At 48.6% G+C, this 16,375-nt stretch overlaps 1 protein-coding gene and 1 long non-coding RNA gene across 2 annotated transcripts; both read left to right on the forward strand.

The window, feature by feature from the left end:
* The first annotated feature begins 206 nt into the window (after nt 1-206).
* Nucleotides 207-3,286, forward strand: MSX1 (msh homeobox 1). The gene is made up of 2 exons (XM_082051664.1): nt 207-766; nt 2,254-3,286. Exons 1-2 carry the CDS (start codon nt 316-318, stop codon nt 2,682-2,684), a joined length of 882 nt encoding a protein of 293 aa, XP_081907790.1. The 5' UTR covers nt 207-315; the 3' UTR covers nt 2,685-3,286.
* Nucleotides 3,287-7,028: 3,742 nt separating this feature from the next.
* LOC309439164 lies at nt 7,029-13,919 on the forward strand. Its single transcript, XR_014183931.1, has 3 exons — nt 7,029-7,130; nt 7,745-7,923; nt 13,773-13,919. It is a non-coding gene; the product is annotated as an uncharacterized lncRNA (long non-coding RNA).
* The last annotated feature ends 2,456 nt before the right edge of the window (nt 13,920-16,375 follow it).

Raw genomic sequence — 16,375 nt, forward strand, 5'->3', positions numbered from 1 at the left:
GGGGGGCGCGGAGCGGGGCTGGGGGGCGCGGGGCGCCCCGACGGCCCGTCCGGCTCCAGCCCCCCGCCCGCTCGCGGGGCCGCCGCAGCCAATCGGGTGTCGCCGCCCCGCCCTCCGCGCGCTGGTTGGGCGGTGCCTTCCCCCGCGCCGCTTTATCAGGCGGTGCCGCGCGCCGCGGGACGGAGCGCGTGCCGACGGTTGGTCGCGCCCCCTCCCCCCGACACCCCACCCTCCCCCCAGCGCCACCCCCGGCCCCATGAGCCGCGGCGTCCGCTCTCGCCCGGCGCTGCGGTGGCGACGACGGGCCGACTCTGCATGGCCCCGGCTGTGGATATGACCGCCGCGCCCACCGGGGTTCGCAGCGACGAGCTGCCCGCATCCGCCTTCAGCAAGCCCGGCGGCGGCCTCGCCGTCGCGGCGGCGATGGGCGGAGAGGAGGAGAGCGACAAGCCCAAGGTCTCCCCATCCCTTCTGCCGTTCAGCGTGGAGGCGCTCATGGCCGATCACAGGAAGCCGGGGAGCAGGGAGAGCTCCGAGGGCGCCGGGCCCCCGCCGGGCGCCGGGGCGGCCGCCCGCACCAGCCTCAGCCCCCGCCTGGGCACCCTGACGGCGGAGGCGCCGGCCTCCCCGCTGCCCCTCGGCGGCCACTTCTCCGTCGGGGGGCTGGTCAAGCTGCCCGAAGACGTCCTCGTCAAGTCGGAAAGCCCCGAGAAGCAGGAGCGGAGCCCCTGGATGCAAAGTCCGCGGTTCTCGCCACCTCCCCCGAGTAAGTAGGGGCCGGGAGCGGGCGGACTCGGAGTCTCCCCTGAGCCGTCCGCACCCTTCCCGCGGGGCCGGGCAGTGCGGGGGCAACGCTGCGAGGGTGGCCGGGGATTTTCTCTCGCTTTCACTCAGGCCGGCCCCTCCTGGCATGTTTTTCCCTTGCGGTTTGCGCTCTTTGCCAGGCCACTTCGGCCACTTCAAAATATTGAACCGGTTCAAGTGCGTGCGAAGCCGGGGCAGAGCCGGAGGGTGGCTGCGAAGGCGAAGGAAGAGCAGTCGCGCCAGGGCGAGATCTTGTGCCAAACGTTAACCCAAGAGGGGGCAGGGAAAGAAAAAGCAGTTCGGCCTTCCTGTTAGCTTAACCTGGGGCTCGAACGGGCCACGCAAACCCTGACTCAGCCTCAGCAGTGTTTTTTTCCGAAAGTGGCTTAATTTCATAAGGACCCGCACAGACCGGGCTCCCAGGCGAGGTGCCTTCGGGCTTTACCTCACCGGCTGCTGTCTCAAGTGTTGCATCTCCAAACTCCGAAGAGCCGCAAATACTGATATTTTCCTGCCTAACTACGGATAAATTTAAATAATGAAAATAGCAGAGGGAGGACTGAGATCAGAAAAGCCCGTTAATCCTCTCCTGGGGCTGTGCTGAGCCTGGGCCGCCTGCCCTCGGCCGAATCCCGCTCTCTCCGCGCCCGGCTCCCGCGGAAAGGGGCGAGTTTGGGGTGCTCTTAGCAGAGCTGAGAACAGAGCTGCTTTCTCTCTCCCTTGGAAAAAATCAGGTTTCCCGAAGTGATTTGTAGAGTATCGCAGTAGTTTGAATTATTTAAATTGCAAAGTAAAAGTTGTTCTTACTAAGTAAACCTGGGACAGACCGAGGTTGTGAACCCTTAGAAACGTTAAATAAGAGGAGAGCGGTGAAGAGAGGTAGATAGAGGTTGAGTGTGAATTCAGACCTCGTAACTAATTACATGACTGATCCGGTTCCCGGGGGCCTAATGAAGAGGGTGTGAGTCTAAGAAGCCAGCCCGTTTTGTTTATTTTTTTTCCCATAATCCAATAAAAAGGACAGGACGTATATTTTTTTTGGAGGATCACCTGCTTCACTTATGCCTCCTCTGTATGAGCCGGGAGCTGTGAAGGCAGCCGGTGGAGGTGGTGTGAGTGTCTGGCTCCTGTCCTATGCCGAGTTTTTCCATGGAGTCAGAGAGGTTCTTGCCTTGAAGCACTGCGAGTAACTTTGTTCCCAGGAGCCTTGAAAAACCTAATTCCTTAGTAAAGCACCCATTTACTTTACTAGAATGGGAGACCTCAATTTTGAGCGTGCCCAGACAGCCCTGGAGTTTTTGGGCCATCTCACTTTGCGTGGGCCCTTATTTTTCCCCTTTTTCTCCACCCCAGCTGCGGTAGTATGTGGGCTTTGCGGGGTGTGAGGGTTCAGGCGCTGCTAACTGAGGTGTCTCTCTCCCCCTCTCCTCCGACTGCTCCTGGGTGCAGGGCGGCTGAGTCCACCAGCCTGCACCCTGCGCAAGCACAAGACGAACAGGAAGCCCCGGACGCCCTTCACCACGGCACAGCTGCTGGCTCTGGAGAGGAAGTTTCGGCAGAAGCAGTACCTGTCCATCGCCGAGCGCGCCGAGTTCTCCAGCTCGCTCAGCCTCACTGAGACCCAGGTGAAGATCTGGTTCCAGAATCGCCGTGCCAAGGCCAAGCGGCTCCAGGAGGCTGAGCTGGAGAAGCTGAAGATGGCAGCCAAGCCCATGCTCCCGCCCGCTGCTTTCGGCATCTCCTTCCCGCTGGGCGGCCCGGCTGTGGCCGGTGCCTCTCTATACGGCGCCTCCAGCCCTTTCCAGCGGGCAGGGCTGCCTGTGGCTCCCGTTGGACTGTATACAGCGCATGTGGGATACAGCATGTACCACCTCACATAGAGCTGAGCCCCACCGAGCTCATCCCGCTGCCGTGTCCACTCCTGTTGGCCCTGCACACATTCCCTCCCTGCTCCTCGGCTCCTCACTGTGGGCTTCTCCACGGACCCTGTGACAGTCTTCTCCAGTCCAGCTCTGCCTGGCCTTTGCTTCCCCCTGTGATGCTGGTTCCCTGGTCCAGCCCTGTTTCACTCTCCTAACAGTCCTGGAAGCTGTTCTGCTCTCTGGCTGGCAGAAACCTGAGGCATTGCCCCAGCTCCTACCTGGACAGGGTGATGGGTCAGCCCTGCCCCACTTCCCTGGAACCCACTGGCAGCCTGGGAAGAGCCCCTCACCGAGGGGGAAGGAACTGTGGAAGATAAATGGCAAAAAGGGAGCTGAATGATGGGACGTTTCTCTTACTTTCTGCAAGACGAGGTCAAGAGGCATAAGTGTAGAGTAGCCTCTCCCATCCCTGTGTAACAGCACTATCTGTTACCTGTGTTTGTTCTTCCACCAGCTCCTTTGAAAGGGGCTCTGTGTACTATGTAATATACTGTATATTTGAAATTTTATTATCATTTATATTATAGCTATATTTGTTAAATAAATTAATTTTAAGCTACTGTTCGATGCAGTTTATTTGCTCCTTGCCCTGACAGGGATGAAAGACTAAATTTGCCTGTGTATCAGGGAGCAGGAGAGAGGGACTGGCTGTACCAGCTGCTTGTCCTCCTCTTCAGCAGACTTCAGCCTCAGACAGTGAGGCCTTGGCTGGGTTTTTAGCTTGCTGTTTTATTCTAGAGCTGCCCCATCATCACGGCTGTCTGAGGTTTCCTCCCTTTTTCCCACAGCTGCCCCTCGCTGGCAGATCCCATTGCATCCACTGACCCAAGGGTGTAAGTGCCCACTGCTGCTCCTTCACAATGTTCTCAGGACCGGCATTTCCCTGGCCGGGCTTTCCAGCCCCAAGCAGGAGAAATGTTGCTCATCTGGCAGCCTTTGCTGGGAAGCTCTTGGCCTCAGCCCCCGATGGCTGCTGGAGGCTTCGGGGATGTGGTAACTTGTCCCCCACCTCAGGGCCAAGCCTAAAAAGAGACCAAGGGCTTGTCCGACAGCTCCCTTCGGCAGCTTGAGAGGGGGAGAATCAGGGGCTTTGGGGTGGAGGGCAAGGGAGTAGAGGGGCTGCCGCTGTCGGGGTGATGCGGGAGAAGAGGAAAAAGTCACTAAAAGTGGAGCAGAGGCAGCGCTGTCCCCGGAGGCGAGGGGTCGTGTGATGAGGATGGAGATGTTAGGGTACGGGCTGGTGAGGATGGGGTGTGAAGGACAAGCGTGTTTGGGGACGGGTGTGGGGCCGCGGCAGGCAGCCGGCGGGACCCGCGGGACTAACGCTCGGGACTGCTCGGCGCCGTCTCCTGCCCATCCCCATGGCTCCGGGCGCCCCGCAGCCCTCAGCGGCCGGCTCCGCTGGAAATCCGTCCTGGTCGCCACGGACCCGTGGAAACCGCCGGCGACGGCCGAACACCCCGCGGAGGAGGGCGGCGGGCCGCTCCGCGCCGCGCAACACTGCGCCCGCCGACCCCTCCAGCACCGGCGCCGCCGCCTCGTCGCGTATCCCCGCCGGCTGTTCCCCCGAGCCCTCCTCAGTGCGCCGCTACACCCGATTTCGTTTTGCGGATCGCTCGGGTAAGGAAGAGCGTTGGTTTTCCCTTTTTATTTTATTTTTTTCTTGCTTTATCTTTGTACTCAAGAAAGTGCGCTGAGAATTTGGGGCTCTATATTTTATTTTGTTTTCGTCTTCCCCCCCCAGCCCCCGCTGCTTTTATTTCCAGCAATTTAAAACGTTAAGGCTGAAGCAAAGTTAGAAGGAAAATAATTGCTGTAATGAGGCTAGGCAATCTTCTGCAGGCACTGTGGCTCCAGCGAGACTGTAGCTAGGGGCGAGGCGGGACTTTTATCATCTCCTAAGTATCAATGATGCTTTCAATAACTCAACGAAACAACATACCTGAACCCAGGCACTTTCTCCAGAGCTCGCTACTCTAATCCCCCTCTTCTCACATCTCGCTCCGCCCTGGCCGCCCAGTCCTTTCTGGGCTGGGATGAGTTTTGGCTTTTTGTGGTGTGTTTTCGTTTCTTCTTTTTTTTTTTTTTTTTTTGTATTTTTTGGTGTTTCTTTATTCCACATTCCACACCCCCCCTTTTTTTTTCTTTTTTTCTTTTTTTTTTTTTTTTTCCCCTTTTTGGTCTGGCTTTCTTTTCCGATCATTTCTTTTCTCTGTGCAAATGACAGTGTCTGTGATCCTGACCCCAGCGCCTAACGCCGGGCCGGACTGGAAGAGCGCGGTGCCGGCTTTTTCCCACGTTGTGTCTCTAGCAGAAAAAGGCTGGAGATAAACTTAGCCTCTGCGCGATTAGACCACGGGTTTGGGGGGAAGATCTAATCGTGCAGAAGGCCAGGTTTATCCTATAAAGAAGCCCTTAAAACAAACAAAAAACCCCCCCACAACAACAAAAAAGAGATTTTAAACAGGGAGAACCTCCTCGAGCTGGCTTCCGAAAGCCTCGCTCCCCTCCGCCGGCACCTTTGGGCGCTGCGGCGCCGGGCTCCAGGCAAGCCGGGACCCTTTCATCTCTGCGCTTTGTCTGGGGTTTTTTTTTTGTTGTTGTTGGTTTTTTGGGTTTTTTTTTTTGTTTTTTTTTTTTTTTTTTTTTTTACATTATGTCAACTCGGGTTGGATATTCGAAGCGCAGGATTCCTATTGAACATGTCTTTGCTTTAAGTTTTCCCCCTGACCCTTGGGCTAAAGTCCTTGGTTGCTCAATTAAACCCAGATGAGAACAATTAATAACTAAGTAATGACAATAAGTTGGGAATCACACGGATGAACGCTCCATGTGAATAGGAAAAGCTCACACAAAAGAGCAAAAAGGATTTGTCGGCTCTTTTTAAGGGGGAATTGGCTTTTCTTTTTTCTTGCCTCTGGCTTACCAGCAAATAAAACTCACTTTTGTGTCTTTGTCGCCTTAAGGATCTCAGTGGGCAGTTGGAAGTGAGAATGGCTGTTTTCCTTTCAACTTGAGGGTGCTGGCGCCACGCAGCCCCAAGGATAGAGGGTAGCCAAAGCAAAGTTTCCTAATAACTCCTCTCTCCCCCGCCACCCCTCCCCGGTCACGCCGATACCCCCCTTCCCGTCCCCCCCCATGCATATCTCCACACACACACTCCTAGAGAGCCTCGGCAGACAGACGAGAGAAAGCAGAGGGGCCCCGAGCACATCCATGTACCGCCACGGACAGGGAGACGGGGCGATCCTGCGCCGTGGGAAAGCGATAGCGCCTCGATACGACACTTTCTACGGAGGGTAGGAAATAAAGCCCACAGTAGCCAGAGCACGGGGAGGGAGAAAACACCCACAGAACCACACACAAAAATCAATGAGAAGCCATTTTTCTACTCGTTTCCATAAGCGAGGGGAATGACTCCGTTATCCCCACACGAATGCAGCCTCCAGGCCGCCTTTGCCCGGCACCGGCTCTGTGCAGACTCCGAGATTCCCGGCTCGGAACCGGCGCCACATCGGCCCAACCTCGGCTTCAGCACAGCCCAGCTTCGGGCCGGGGCAGAGGGCTTGGCAGCTGGTGTCTTGGCAGTTAAAGAGTAAGGGAAGGCTCTTCTCCAGTTTAGCTCTAGAGAAGGCGGCTATTGGGGAAAACCTGCTGCGCAAATCTTTGGTTAAACCGTGGATTTGTTGCCTGTTCTGAATTTCTGGTGTTTTCAAGGTTTCCTTCTGAATTTGCTGTTTAACTCGAAAGACGAATTCCTGCCCTGTTGAATGCTTTATCTAACGTTTTCCATAGTGCTCAAGTGAATTAGGAGCCCAAAACCTGTTTTCAAAAGTGAGGGCAGGCTAAATTCAGCGAGTGAGTTAGGCACAGCAGCAGCAGCCTCCTGCTGCTCAGAATTGTGCCTGAGAACACAACCTTCAGAAACCAGAAGCAAAGCAGGAAAGCTGCCTAACTTACCCATTGTAAAGGCCAGGCGGAGGGGAGGGGGTGAGCCTGCTTCTCAGTAGTAATCGTGTGCTTAAATCCAGGCTCATCATCTTGTGTGAGTCTCCGGAGTCACATCAGACCTTCTTCCTAAAGATCTGGGAAGTGAATGGTCTGTTGAACAAACTGCCTGGACACCTTCGTGGAGAAACGGGATACTTAGCACTAACTCCTCGATACTGCCTCATTCCAGGTAAACAGCCAAACTCAGATATTTTGTAGGCAAAGTGAAAATCCCAATCATCAACTTATTAGGGACTCAGAGATTATTGTTCTTCATCTCTCCTAATAATGCATTTGATTTTATATTACACACAGACATGGCCAGAAAAGCGTGGCAAGAAAAAGCAGCGGCCAGGACGCTCCTCAGGGTTGTAGTGCTGTTCAAATCAAATCCAGCAGAGTGGTGACTGGCAAGTAAGTGTCCCATTGCTTGGGACATAATATACTGTACCCAGTGAGCTGTTGGATATAATGAGGTGGTTCTCTCTCTCTAGCTTTCCACAAAAACAGGCTGATGTGGTTTAGGCATTTAACTGCAAGACGATTTGTGGCAGAGACACTTTCTCCTTGCCTGTCACAGTGCTGAGTCTCACTATATGTATATTAAAATATATTATTTTTTTCTAAACCAAGGAGTGTGCAGATTCCTGAAGTTTCCTTTCATTAGTTTTTAACTCTCTCCACACCTTGGGTGAAGCACAGTGGTGTCTGTCCCTGGCCCGAGCAATCTGTTCCGCAGCAGGAAGCCTTAAAATGAGGCATTGCGATAATGGGCATTGCAACACATGGCTCCTTGGGGCTGGCCCGAGGCCCCTCTGCAACACGGACCCATTGTCTGTCCAGTTCTGCGGCAACAGAAGCTGGAGGCAGAACCAGAAGCAACAGCTCTGACTCATTTAACTGCGAGCAGTAAATTGTAACATGCTGCACAAGAGAACTTGGGTAGTGATTTGCTTACAACAGTAAATCGTTGACATTAACTCCGCTCCATTGTATCTCTTCATCACGCAGATCTTTTATCCCTCCAGGCTGGATCCGGTTCACACCCTGCAGTGATTAAAGGAAGAGCGGGAGAGGAACTACCTGGACACAGTCTCCCTCATGTGACCAGGAATGTGCGATAAATCTACCGTGCAAAACTGTCCTTTTCATCTCGGGCAGCGGGTGCAGCTGAGGACCCAGCGGCAGCACGGAGCAAAACTTCGAGGTGGGGGCGAGTGCCTGCAGCCAACTCTGCGCTGCTGCCCACCCGGCTCTGGTCCTGCTGACCGCTCACCCTGTGCTGCAGCCCGCTCACCTCTGCACTGCTGCCCGATCACCCCTGCACCGCTGCCCACTCAGCTCTGGTCCTGCTGCCCGCTCACCTCTGCACTGCTGCCCACTCAACTCTGGTCCTGCTGCCCGCTCACCCCTGTACTGCTGCCCACTCACCTCTGCACTGCTGCCCGCTCACCTCTGCGCTGCAGCCCGCTCACCTCTGCACTGCAGCCCGATCACCCCTGCACTGCTGCCCGCTCACCTCTGCACTGCAGCCCGATCACCCCTGCACTGCTGCCCGCTCACCCCTGCACTGCTGCCCACTCAGCTCTGCACTGATGCCCACTCACCTCTGCACTGCTGCCCACTCAGCTCTGGTCCTGCTGCCCGCTCACCTCTGCTGCACAGCGCAGAGTCCCTGCAACTGACAACTGATTCTCGTGATGGTTTGAACAACTGTCTTAGCATTTCTTCTGGCTTAGGCCTGTGGAAGAGAAACAAACCTTTGCATACAGTCCCACAACAATCCAAGCTACTCAGTTAAATAGTACAGACTCAGGAGTTGCCAGTGAGCTGTAAGACAAACCATGGGAGGGAGTTTTGTAGGAGCAATGGTAAAAAATTTAGTGATTTTGTGTCTATGGCCCACTCCCATTAAAGTTGTGGCAAACAATGGGACAGTAGGGTCAGAGTGATATGTGTTGGGCAGGACTGAGATCCAGGGACTTAGGCATAAAAAGATGCAGCCCAAACTAAATGTTCTTTCAGCACGACTGGATGCTTTTGTTGTAGGTGTTTTTTATTGGACACACAGAAATGGGAAGGGCATGATGTGCATTTGATGTACGGTGGAGAAGGAGGTACCACACAATACAGTGACTAACATATTAAAGATGATCTGACCACCACTGCTGCTGCCCAATGTCAGGGTAGAAAGAGCACCCAGGGGAGACACTGCTTAGAGGTTTCACTGTCACTCAGGCTCTGTTTATGCACCAGACAGAGACAAAGCTGCAGTGGGAAGGGAAGAGGTCTGGTAGCAAAGAGTGACAAAATTATGTTAACTGGAAGACTGCAAGTGGTGTGGGGAAGCTCTCAGGAATGGAGGGAAAGAGATTTCCGAAAGACGAGCTGTCGGGAAGGAACAACTTTCTTTTGATGTAATGTTTTGTGTGCATTGGGCATTGTTATGCAAATATCAGCTAAAACAAATACAGAAGTAAGGATGGGGTGATTGTTTTACGATGTAAATGCATTTAGATGTAAGCCAATGGACCTGTTGCAATTTACATCAGCAAAGGACTGGAAGAGATTTTTCTGGGGCTCTGAGACCTGCCCTCGTGTTATGCCAAGCTCGTGTGCCTTAGTCCTCGGGAGCATTTGCTCCTCCTGCTCTACTCACTAAAAGCCATCAATGCTTTTAAAAACCTCGTAATGAGCTTTGGACTTACTGTGAAAGCTGCCTCCGTGGTATACCACAAGAAGAGACAGTGGGATGTCATAGATGTTGTCAGTCTGACCAAAGATTTTTCTTTCTGTGGTGTTGTTTATAATCTCTTTGGGTAGGAGGCTACAAAAGCAATACACAATAAATTATTTTTTTGAAAATTTGCAAAATGTATGTTCTTTGGGGTTGGAACAGGAACAGAAAGAGTATCCAGTGGTTTTCAAATGCTTCAACACTTTAAGAACTAATTGCCTCGAATTAATTGCCACCTCTGGAAACACTTACCTGACCATGTAGAGACTGTAGGCTACTAAGCAGAGATGTTCCTGGTTGTCTCTTAGCCAGGAGCCTGAACTCGAGTATCCTGCAAGACACCCAGCAGCTGAGAGCCTGTAGTGCCAGAAGGCAGCACGATGTCTCCACAGCAGCAATTGTATCAAATAACAACTGTATCAATATAAATAGTAATACAAATGCAACCTTTTTTTAGTGATTAGCACAGCTAAAAAACTTCAGCCATATCCTTTTTATAGACAGCCTACGTGTTACCTGCGTATCTAATATCTGCATTCAGAAAGCTTAGACATAAGCTTTTAACTCAGATTTTCAATTTAGACATTATTCAGAGGCAGACTGACAGCCTCTTTAGTCAAAAGACTCTTTAAGAATAATTTCTTAAAAATGAAATGTCTTTAACTGCATTTCTGTCAGCTATGATATTTGATTTAGGATGAACTTAGCAGCCTTATTAGCTCAGAGTTCAAATGCAGATCCTTAGACAGCTGTCCCTTTAATTCAAGAAGCTTGGTGCAGGCATGTTAACTTTACCTCTAAATAATTGTAACTTTCAAGAACAGACTCAAAATCAATCCAAGTCAAAAAACCTGGAAAGAAAATAGAAAGTTGTACAGGGCATATAATAAAATGAGAAAGCTGAGATGGATGTGTAAGCTTAAACTATTCTTACTTTCTAAAACACCAGGCTGAATTTCTTTAAATGTGAATTGTTTTCCCTTCCTCAAAGATGGCTTTAATACCAACCAAGTTTGAAGTTTCTAATGACATTTATTTCTGAGCTTTGTATGTATGTATGAGAATTTTACTTTGGATAGTTGGAGACTGTGATCTTTTTCAAGCTTTCATAATGTTTAACATGATGGAATCAATTTTCAAAACAAAGAAATGCGAAAGCATTGAAAAATCGCCAGAAAAAGAATGGGCACTTCCATTCCATAAGGAATTTGTTTGGAAAAACTTATAGAGAGTTATTGGAATTAGAATCTCAGTTTATTTTCAGTTTGCTGGAAGGGAAAGTTATATTCTACGAGACAATTAACCATTGGCTTCGGGTCTGGTCCAAAGCTCAATAAAGTCAGTGTCATCTTTCCACTGGGTAACTAACAGGCTTTGGGTCTGACTCATAAACTGTAGAGCTCCACAGAAGATAATAGTTCTACACCGCCTATGTGAAAGTTAAATATAGCCTGATGTTTGTAAGTGTGTGCATGTATTATGATTAATTTAAAACCCTGGCTAAGATTGGGTTACAGTTTCCATTTAATTCATATGCATGTGTTTGTATTTGTATGCATGTACACGTAAAGACAGACATCTGTGAATGCATAAGCGCATATACAGCCAATGTCATAGAGATGACTGAATCAAGTACATACACATGACGGAAAATATCAGTGTTTACTACAGTAGATATCGCCACTACAATATATATACTCTGACAGATCTGAACATATACTTTCAAAACCAGCAGCATCTGTTTACATTGAACTGCAATAAAAACTGAAGGAGGCATCAGTTAGTATTAGAATTTTATCTTTTCAATGTCCAGAAACAGTTTCTGTGCCTTTGATGTAGGCTGTCAAGCACTACTGGAAAATTGCATCTCTCTAATTGCTGTATTCAGAGCAGAGGAAAGGGCATGACTGCCTGGCAGTATTTGTCAGTGGGGACCCTGCAGGGACTAGCTTTTTGGGTACTGATAAGCAAAGTTAGCTCACATTCAAAAAAACAGTAGAGCAATCCTTGCTTAAAGGGAAAAAAAAACCCCAGAAGGGGCACTATTTTGGGTGATCTAATAGAAAGCAATACGGTTCTTCTCTGTTCCAGCTGTGATTAACCCTTATCTCTACTGCCCGCTCCCTTCAGGCTGAGCTCCCTGCATCCTCTGTGAGAGTTTAATCTGAATATAAACTCAGTAGCACCACTGCTTATGCAGATATGTGCATGTTCAGGCAGTTTACAAGCACCTGATGCACCTATGATAATAGTTGTATTATGCCTGGTGATGTGGCTTCATATTTTGAATCCTTTAGAGGTGGTATTGGCTTATCTGTTCCTAATTATCCCCGTTCCTCACTTCTCCCCTTATGTGATAAAAAGCTCTCTTGGCTGTGTGTCCTAAACCATTTTACAGTATTTTTAAACCTAGATCAGTTGCCTGATGAGATTTAGAGATACAGTCTTGCTAATGGTTGTGGTGGCAAAATGGAGGTTCTAAGGGAGGTGCGGTTAGAAAGCCACAGTGGACTGAACTTTGTAAGGTGACAATGCCACCAAGAAAAGAGTGTTACTTGTCCTTTTGTGAAACTCTTCGTTGATATGAATAGTGTCATTTGTTTTAAGGGATTGCTAAAGCATGTTCATATTCCTTTCCTTCTGTGTAAACAGAAAGCAAGCATTTGTATACTTTATATATTACGTATAGGAACAAAAGACCCAGTCATCAGCAGTGCGAATCCTGGATGTGCTCCAGGAAGAAAGGCCTGTCAAAATAATTGCACCTTTTGTAATATTCCTACCATACTGTAGTAGCATCCAGAGTAGAAGTATTTGCAGGAGATGAGCAGGATTTACGACAGCCAAGCACAGCCAGAGGAGGAAAAATGCAAAGGAAAAATAGCCAGCTAGCATGCAGTGGATCTGAAGTTAGTATATTGTGGGCGGTCACAACATCTTCCATGTAGAGACTGCCAAAGCACAGGTCGGGGGCAGGAAGGTAAAGAACAAGAAACACATCCCTAAAGATGCAGTTTGCACTGAACAGCAGAAAGAACACTGCTGAAGACACTGGGTGCATTGTATTGTGCCTGGCAGCAGCATTTATTTCATATGGGCAAAATAAGTGCAAGAACACAAATATTTGCAAACCACCTACTTTATTGGCAATTCGTAAGGAGAACTTAATGCTTCCACAGCCTGGCCTAGGGGAACTGAGGTGTTAGTGCACGTTTTAATAAGGAGGACGGGTCAAAAAGGGAATTATCCAGTCCCTCCGAGCTGCAGGGCTTCACCATTGTGGGAGAGCTGTTGACCACTTGGATTCTGCTTCTCCTGGAGCACAGGTAAACTGCAGGTGTCTAAATCTCAGAGAACAATTTGGCACGCTCTCTGCTATCTAGAGCCAGCTGGTGCTCTAATGTAGGACTGCACCTCCTAAAAGCCAGAAACTAAGCAGCTACATAACTGACTCCCAAGGAAGCTCATCTCCAAGTGAAGGTGTGGAGGCACTCCCTCCTCACTCAGTCCCTGGGAAACATTGAATTCAAGTATCAGGCAGGTCAGTCAGCACTACTCAAAAAAATATGGCTGGAAAAGGGCACAGAAGCCCAGCTGAGAGCAAGCGGGTTCCTGTCCATGGTTTCCTGAAGAGTTCAAACCCAATGTACCCGCCTCCCAGAACAATGTCCTCTTCCCCTGCTGAGGTCATTGCCCCCCTTCTCCCCACAGGAGCTGTGTCCCTCTTCAGCGTGCAGTACGCAGCTGCGGGGATCACAGAGAGAACAAGCGATAGGGGAAACCTGGCTTTGTTTTAATGTTATAGCTAGTGGTCATCTGATATTAAATGTACAGATAATTTCAGGGTCCTGAGTGTGGTACAAGGCTTTTTTAAACTTAATCTTTAGAGGTGCCTACTTCTCACTTACTGATCACATCTAAGCATCTACCCTAGGTGCCCTAAAACATTTTGAGAGACCAAAGAAGTGCTCTTTAGACAGTATTAACACCTGCATTCAGTGTCCAAAAGGTGGTAGTCACATGCAACCCCCCCCGCTTTGTTTTTTTTTTTGGTTTCCATATTTCCTTTATATATTTATTGCCTCTAAGAAACAACTCAATTAGAGAGAAACTCAGACATGAAGAGAGTTGCACTGTGTTCATTTCACCTCTCCATTTCCTTCTACCTCTCTATTTATTATCTGTCAATTATAGGTAGACCCTGTGCATCTTCAAGCCCATATTTGTGTTCATGCACTTATTATTTAATATATAGTTGTTAGAATATTCAATAATGTGTAATTGCTTTTTACTATGTATTCATTTGCCTTTTCTTCTAGACGGGAATTTGTATATGTGTTATATTTGGCTCCAGTCCTGCAAACAGTTGTGCCCATGAATAACTTTACCGGCATTAGGAGCTCCACGGATCACAGATTCTCTCTCACCCACTGAATTCTATGAAGTTACTCATGCAGTTAAATTGCCCATAAGCATATGTGTTTGCTGGATCGGGGCCCCTCCATGTAAGTTTGATCTTTATAATTAATTTAAGATATCAATACATATTTTTTTAAATAAAGGAAGTAAATCCTTGGAAAGTGGTAATAAATTTTTAAAGCTGCACGTATTAGTGCAATAAAATGTACCTTGGTTTATTGATTAATAACTGTTTTTTAATTTGGCACTCTAAAACCAAAATAGCATGGACATACTACTAAACTATTTTATAAAATAATATATTAAATAATTTGATATAATGCAGAAACTGATAGGATTTCTTTAAACAGCATAACAAGGTAAGAACATTTTCTTAAATGCTGTGTCAGCAGAAGCTGCCATTTTCTGCTAGTCTGTCAGCCGACACATAAATACCTCAGGCTTTGATCCTAAAACCTTTGCCAACTGGACACGGTAGTGCCTGTCCCCAATCCAGCTAAGTGTCCTGGAACACAACAAGTGGTTGGTTGGATCTGGGCCTTAGATCTGGATATGCACTAGTCTTAAAAGTCCCGGTTTAAAGTAATTTTCTGTTTTCTTTTCCACTATAATTACCTGCAACTCTCTTTGGACAGGATACATTTAGTTTCAGCACACATAATAACCTGTGATTGATATGTGATTTGTTTTCTAGAAGGGAACACGTTATCTGCTCAAAAGAGACACCAGATTATTTTGTTGTAACTGTTACATCATTTTAATGTTGGGCATGAAAATACAAGCCAAACATTTCTATACATTTCTAGCTATAAGAAGGGGCATAACTGGCAAGATGTGAGCTGTGGAGGTCGAATGGTTCGGCATCCTCACAGAGACAGATGGATGTGAATCACAGCCCACATCCAGGAAGACAGTCCCTGGTGATCTACCCACTCATGACCTCAATGTTCATTCACGTCTCTCCTCTTCCAGTCCTTGTGCCTGACCATGCCCTACCCTGCTCCCATCTGCTTTCTCTCCTGCCTGTCTTGGACATCACTCTTGGCTTGGTGGATGTGCTGGTGTGGTTTGTTTCAGTTCTCCTTGAGTGATTTTACTGTTGTGAGTGGCCATGCGCACTGTATCTTGGTCTGTGTCCTCATCTGCAGCCCAGCCCTGGTGGGGTCTCCAGGGGAACCTGGCCATGGCACTTGTCCTGCCACTCCCTCTCTGCTCAAGGCACCTGGATGCTTCTCTGCCCATCTGGTCCATCTTACCATGTTCTCATGCCATGGACACCAATCAAAGCTGCAGCTTTGATGGGTTTGCGCTTCCCAAACATGTTTCATTCCCTGTTGTTTCTCTCTAGATGTCCCTCTTCTCACAATCTTTCTCCTCTGTTATTGGGATGTGTTCACACGCAGGTGGCATTTGTCTCTGTCAACAGGTGCAAGGGCTGTGGTCATGCTGCAGTGATGTGGCCACTGCAACACCAGGCTTGGCTTTCTGTCTTCTCCACCTGTTTACCTTCAGCTGGGGAACTGCTCAGTTTTACAGCATCCCTCACCATGCCAGACCAGACCTCTCTTAGCCATTTCAGCCCTAGTAATGCCTGCTCCCACCTCAGCTCCATTTCCACTCTTGACTCCTTAAAAGTACACTTCTGTCCCCAAAACAGACATTTCCAGGACTAGTTTCTTTTTGCTCAGCTGCAAAACTGGTCCTCCTTTGCTGCCAGCATACTGGTGACACCAGCACCCCACACTCTCTAACACCTGACATGGTTTTCACTGGGGTCTTTTGTGAATAAAGTGGACCGAGAAACTCTGCAGGAAAATCAGATGAAAACAAATGTTCACAGCTCTCTAGAAATTGGTGTCAGCTCCCTGATACACAGAGTTTTACAGCTCTATAAATCAGGCTGAAAATGTAACCAGAAGCCCTGTTAGCTTTCTGTTTCTTTTAGCACATCCGTTTCTTGTAAAATTCCGATTAGAGGGACTGGTCTCTGTAGAAATCATTCACTCTGAACCCAACAGGGCTATAAATCAAAGCACTACAAATCACCACAATTTGCAGATTCTGAGTTTCATCATTTTATTGCTTTTGCAGAGGTTATGCAAATGTTTTTGGAGAATATTGATCTCTAAATCCTCTGTCATATCTGGAAGGATGAAGAAAATAAAAACATTTTTCTGAAAACCACTTATTCATACGTCTGCTACTATACTATTTCTCTAAAGGATAAGGTCAAGAGTGCTTTCTCATATGAAGAATCTCACCAAAATCAGTGAGACTACTCCCATAACTTGGGGCTACAGGAACAATTATTCTCTTATGAAAGCAGCAGAAGAGAGAATAATTTTACAAGGGTCTTTGTGAAAAGGGAAAAATGTGATTCAGTGATGATCGTGCTAATAATGCCATTTATGACTCCTCTTGCCCCAGCCTGGGTTTGGCTGTACAAGATGATGATTATCTGCTCCAGCAGGCAGAGATTTAATCACCTCTCATTATGAATGAC

Source organism: Streptopelia decaocto (assembly GCF_964273445.1).
Source record: "Streptopelia decaocto genome assembly, chromosome: 4".
NCBI classification, from domain to species: domain Eukaryota; kingdom Metazoa; phylum Chordata; class Aves; order Columbiformes; family Columbidae; genus Streptopelia; species Streptopelia decaocto.

Excerpts from the sequence above, each read along its gene's own strand:
- MSX1 (XM_082051664.1), top strand. The coding sequence starts at position 316 with ATGGCCCCGGCTGTGGATATGACCGCCGCGCCCACCGGGGTTCGCAGC. Across the intron at positions 767-2,253 it reads GTTCTCGCCACCTCCCCCGA|GGCGGCTGAGTCCACCAGCC; the intron begins GTAAGTAGGGGC and ends TCCTGGGTGCAG.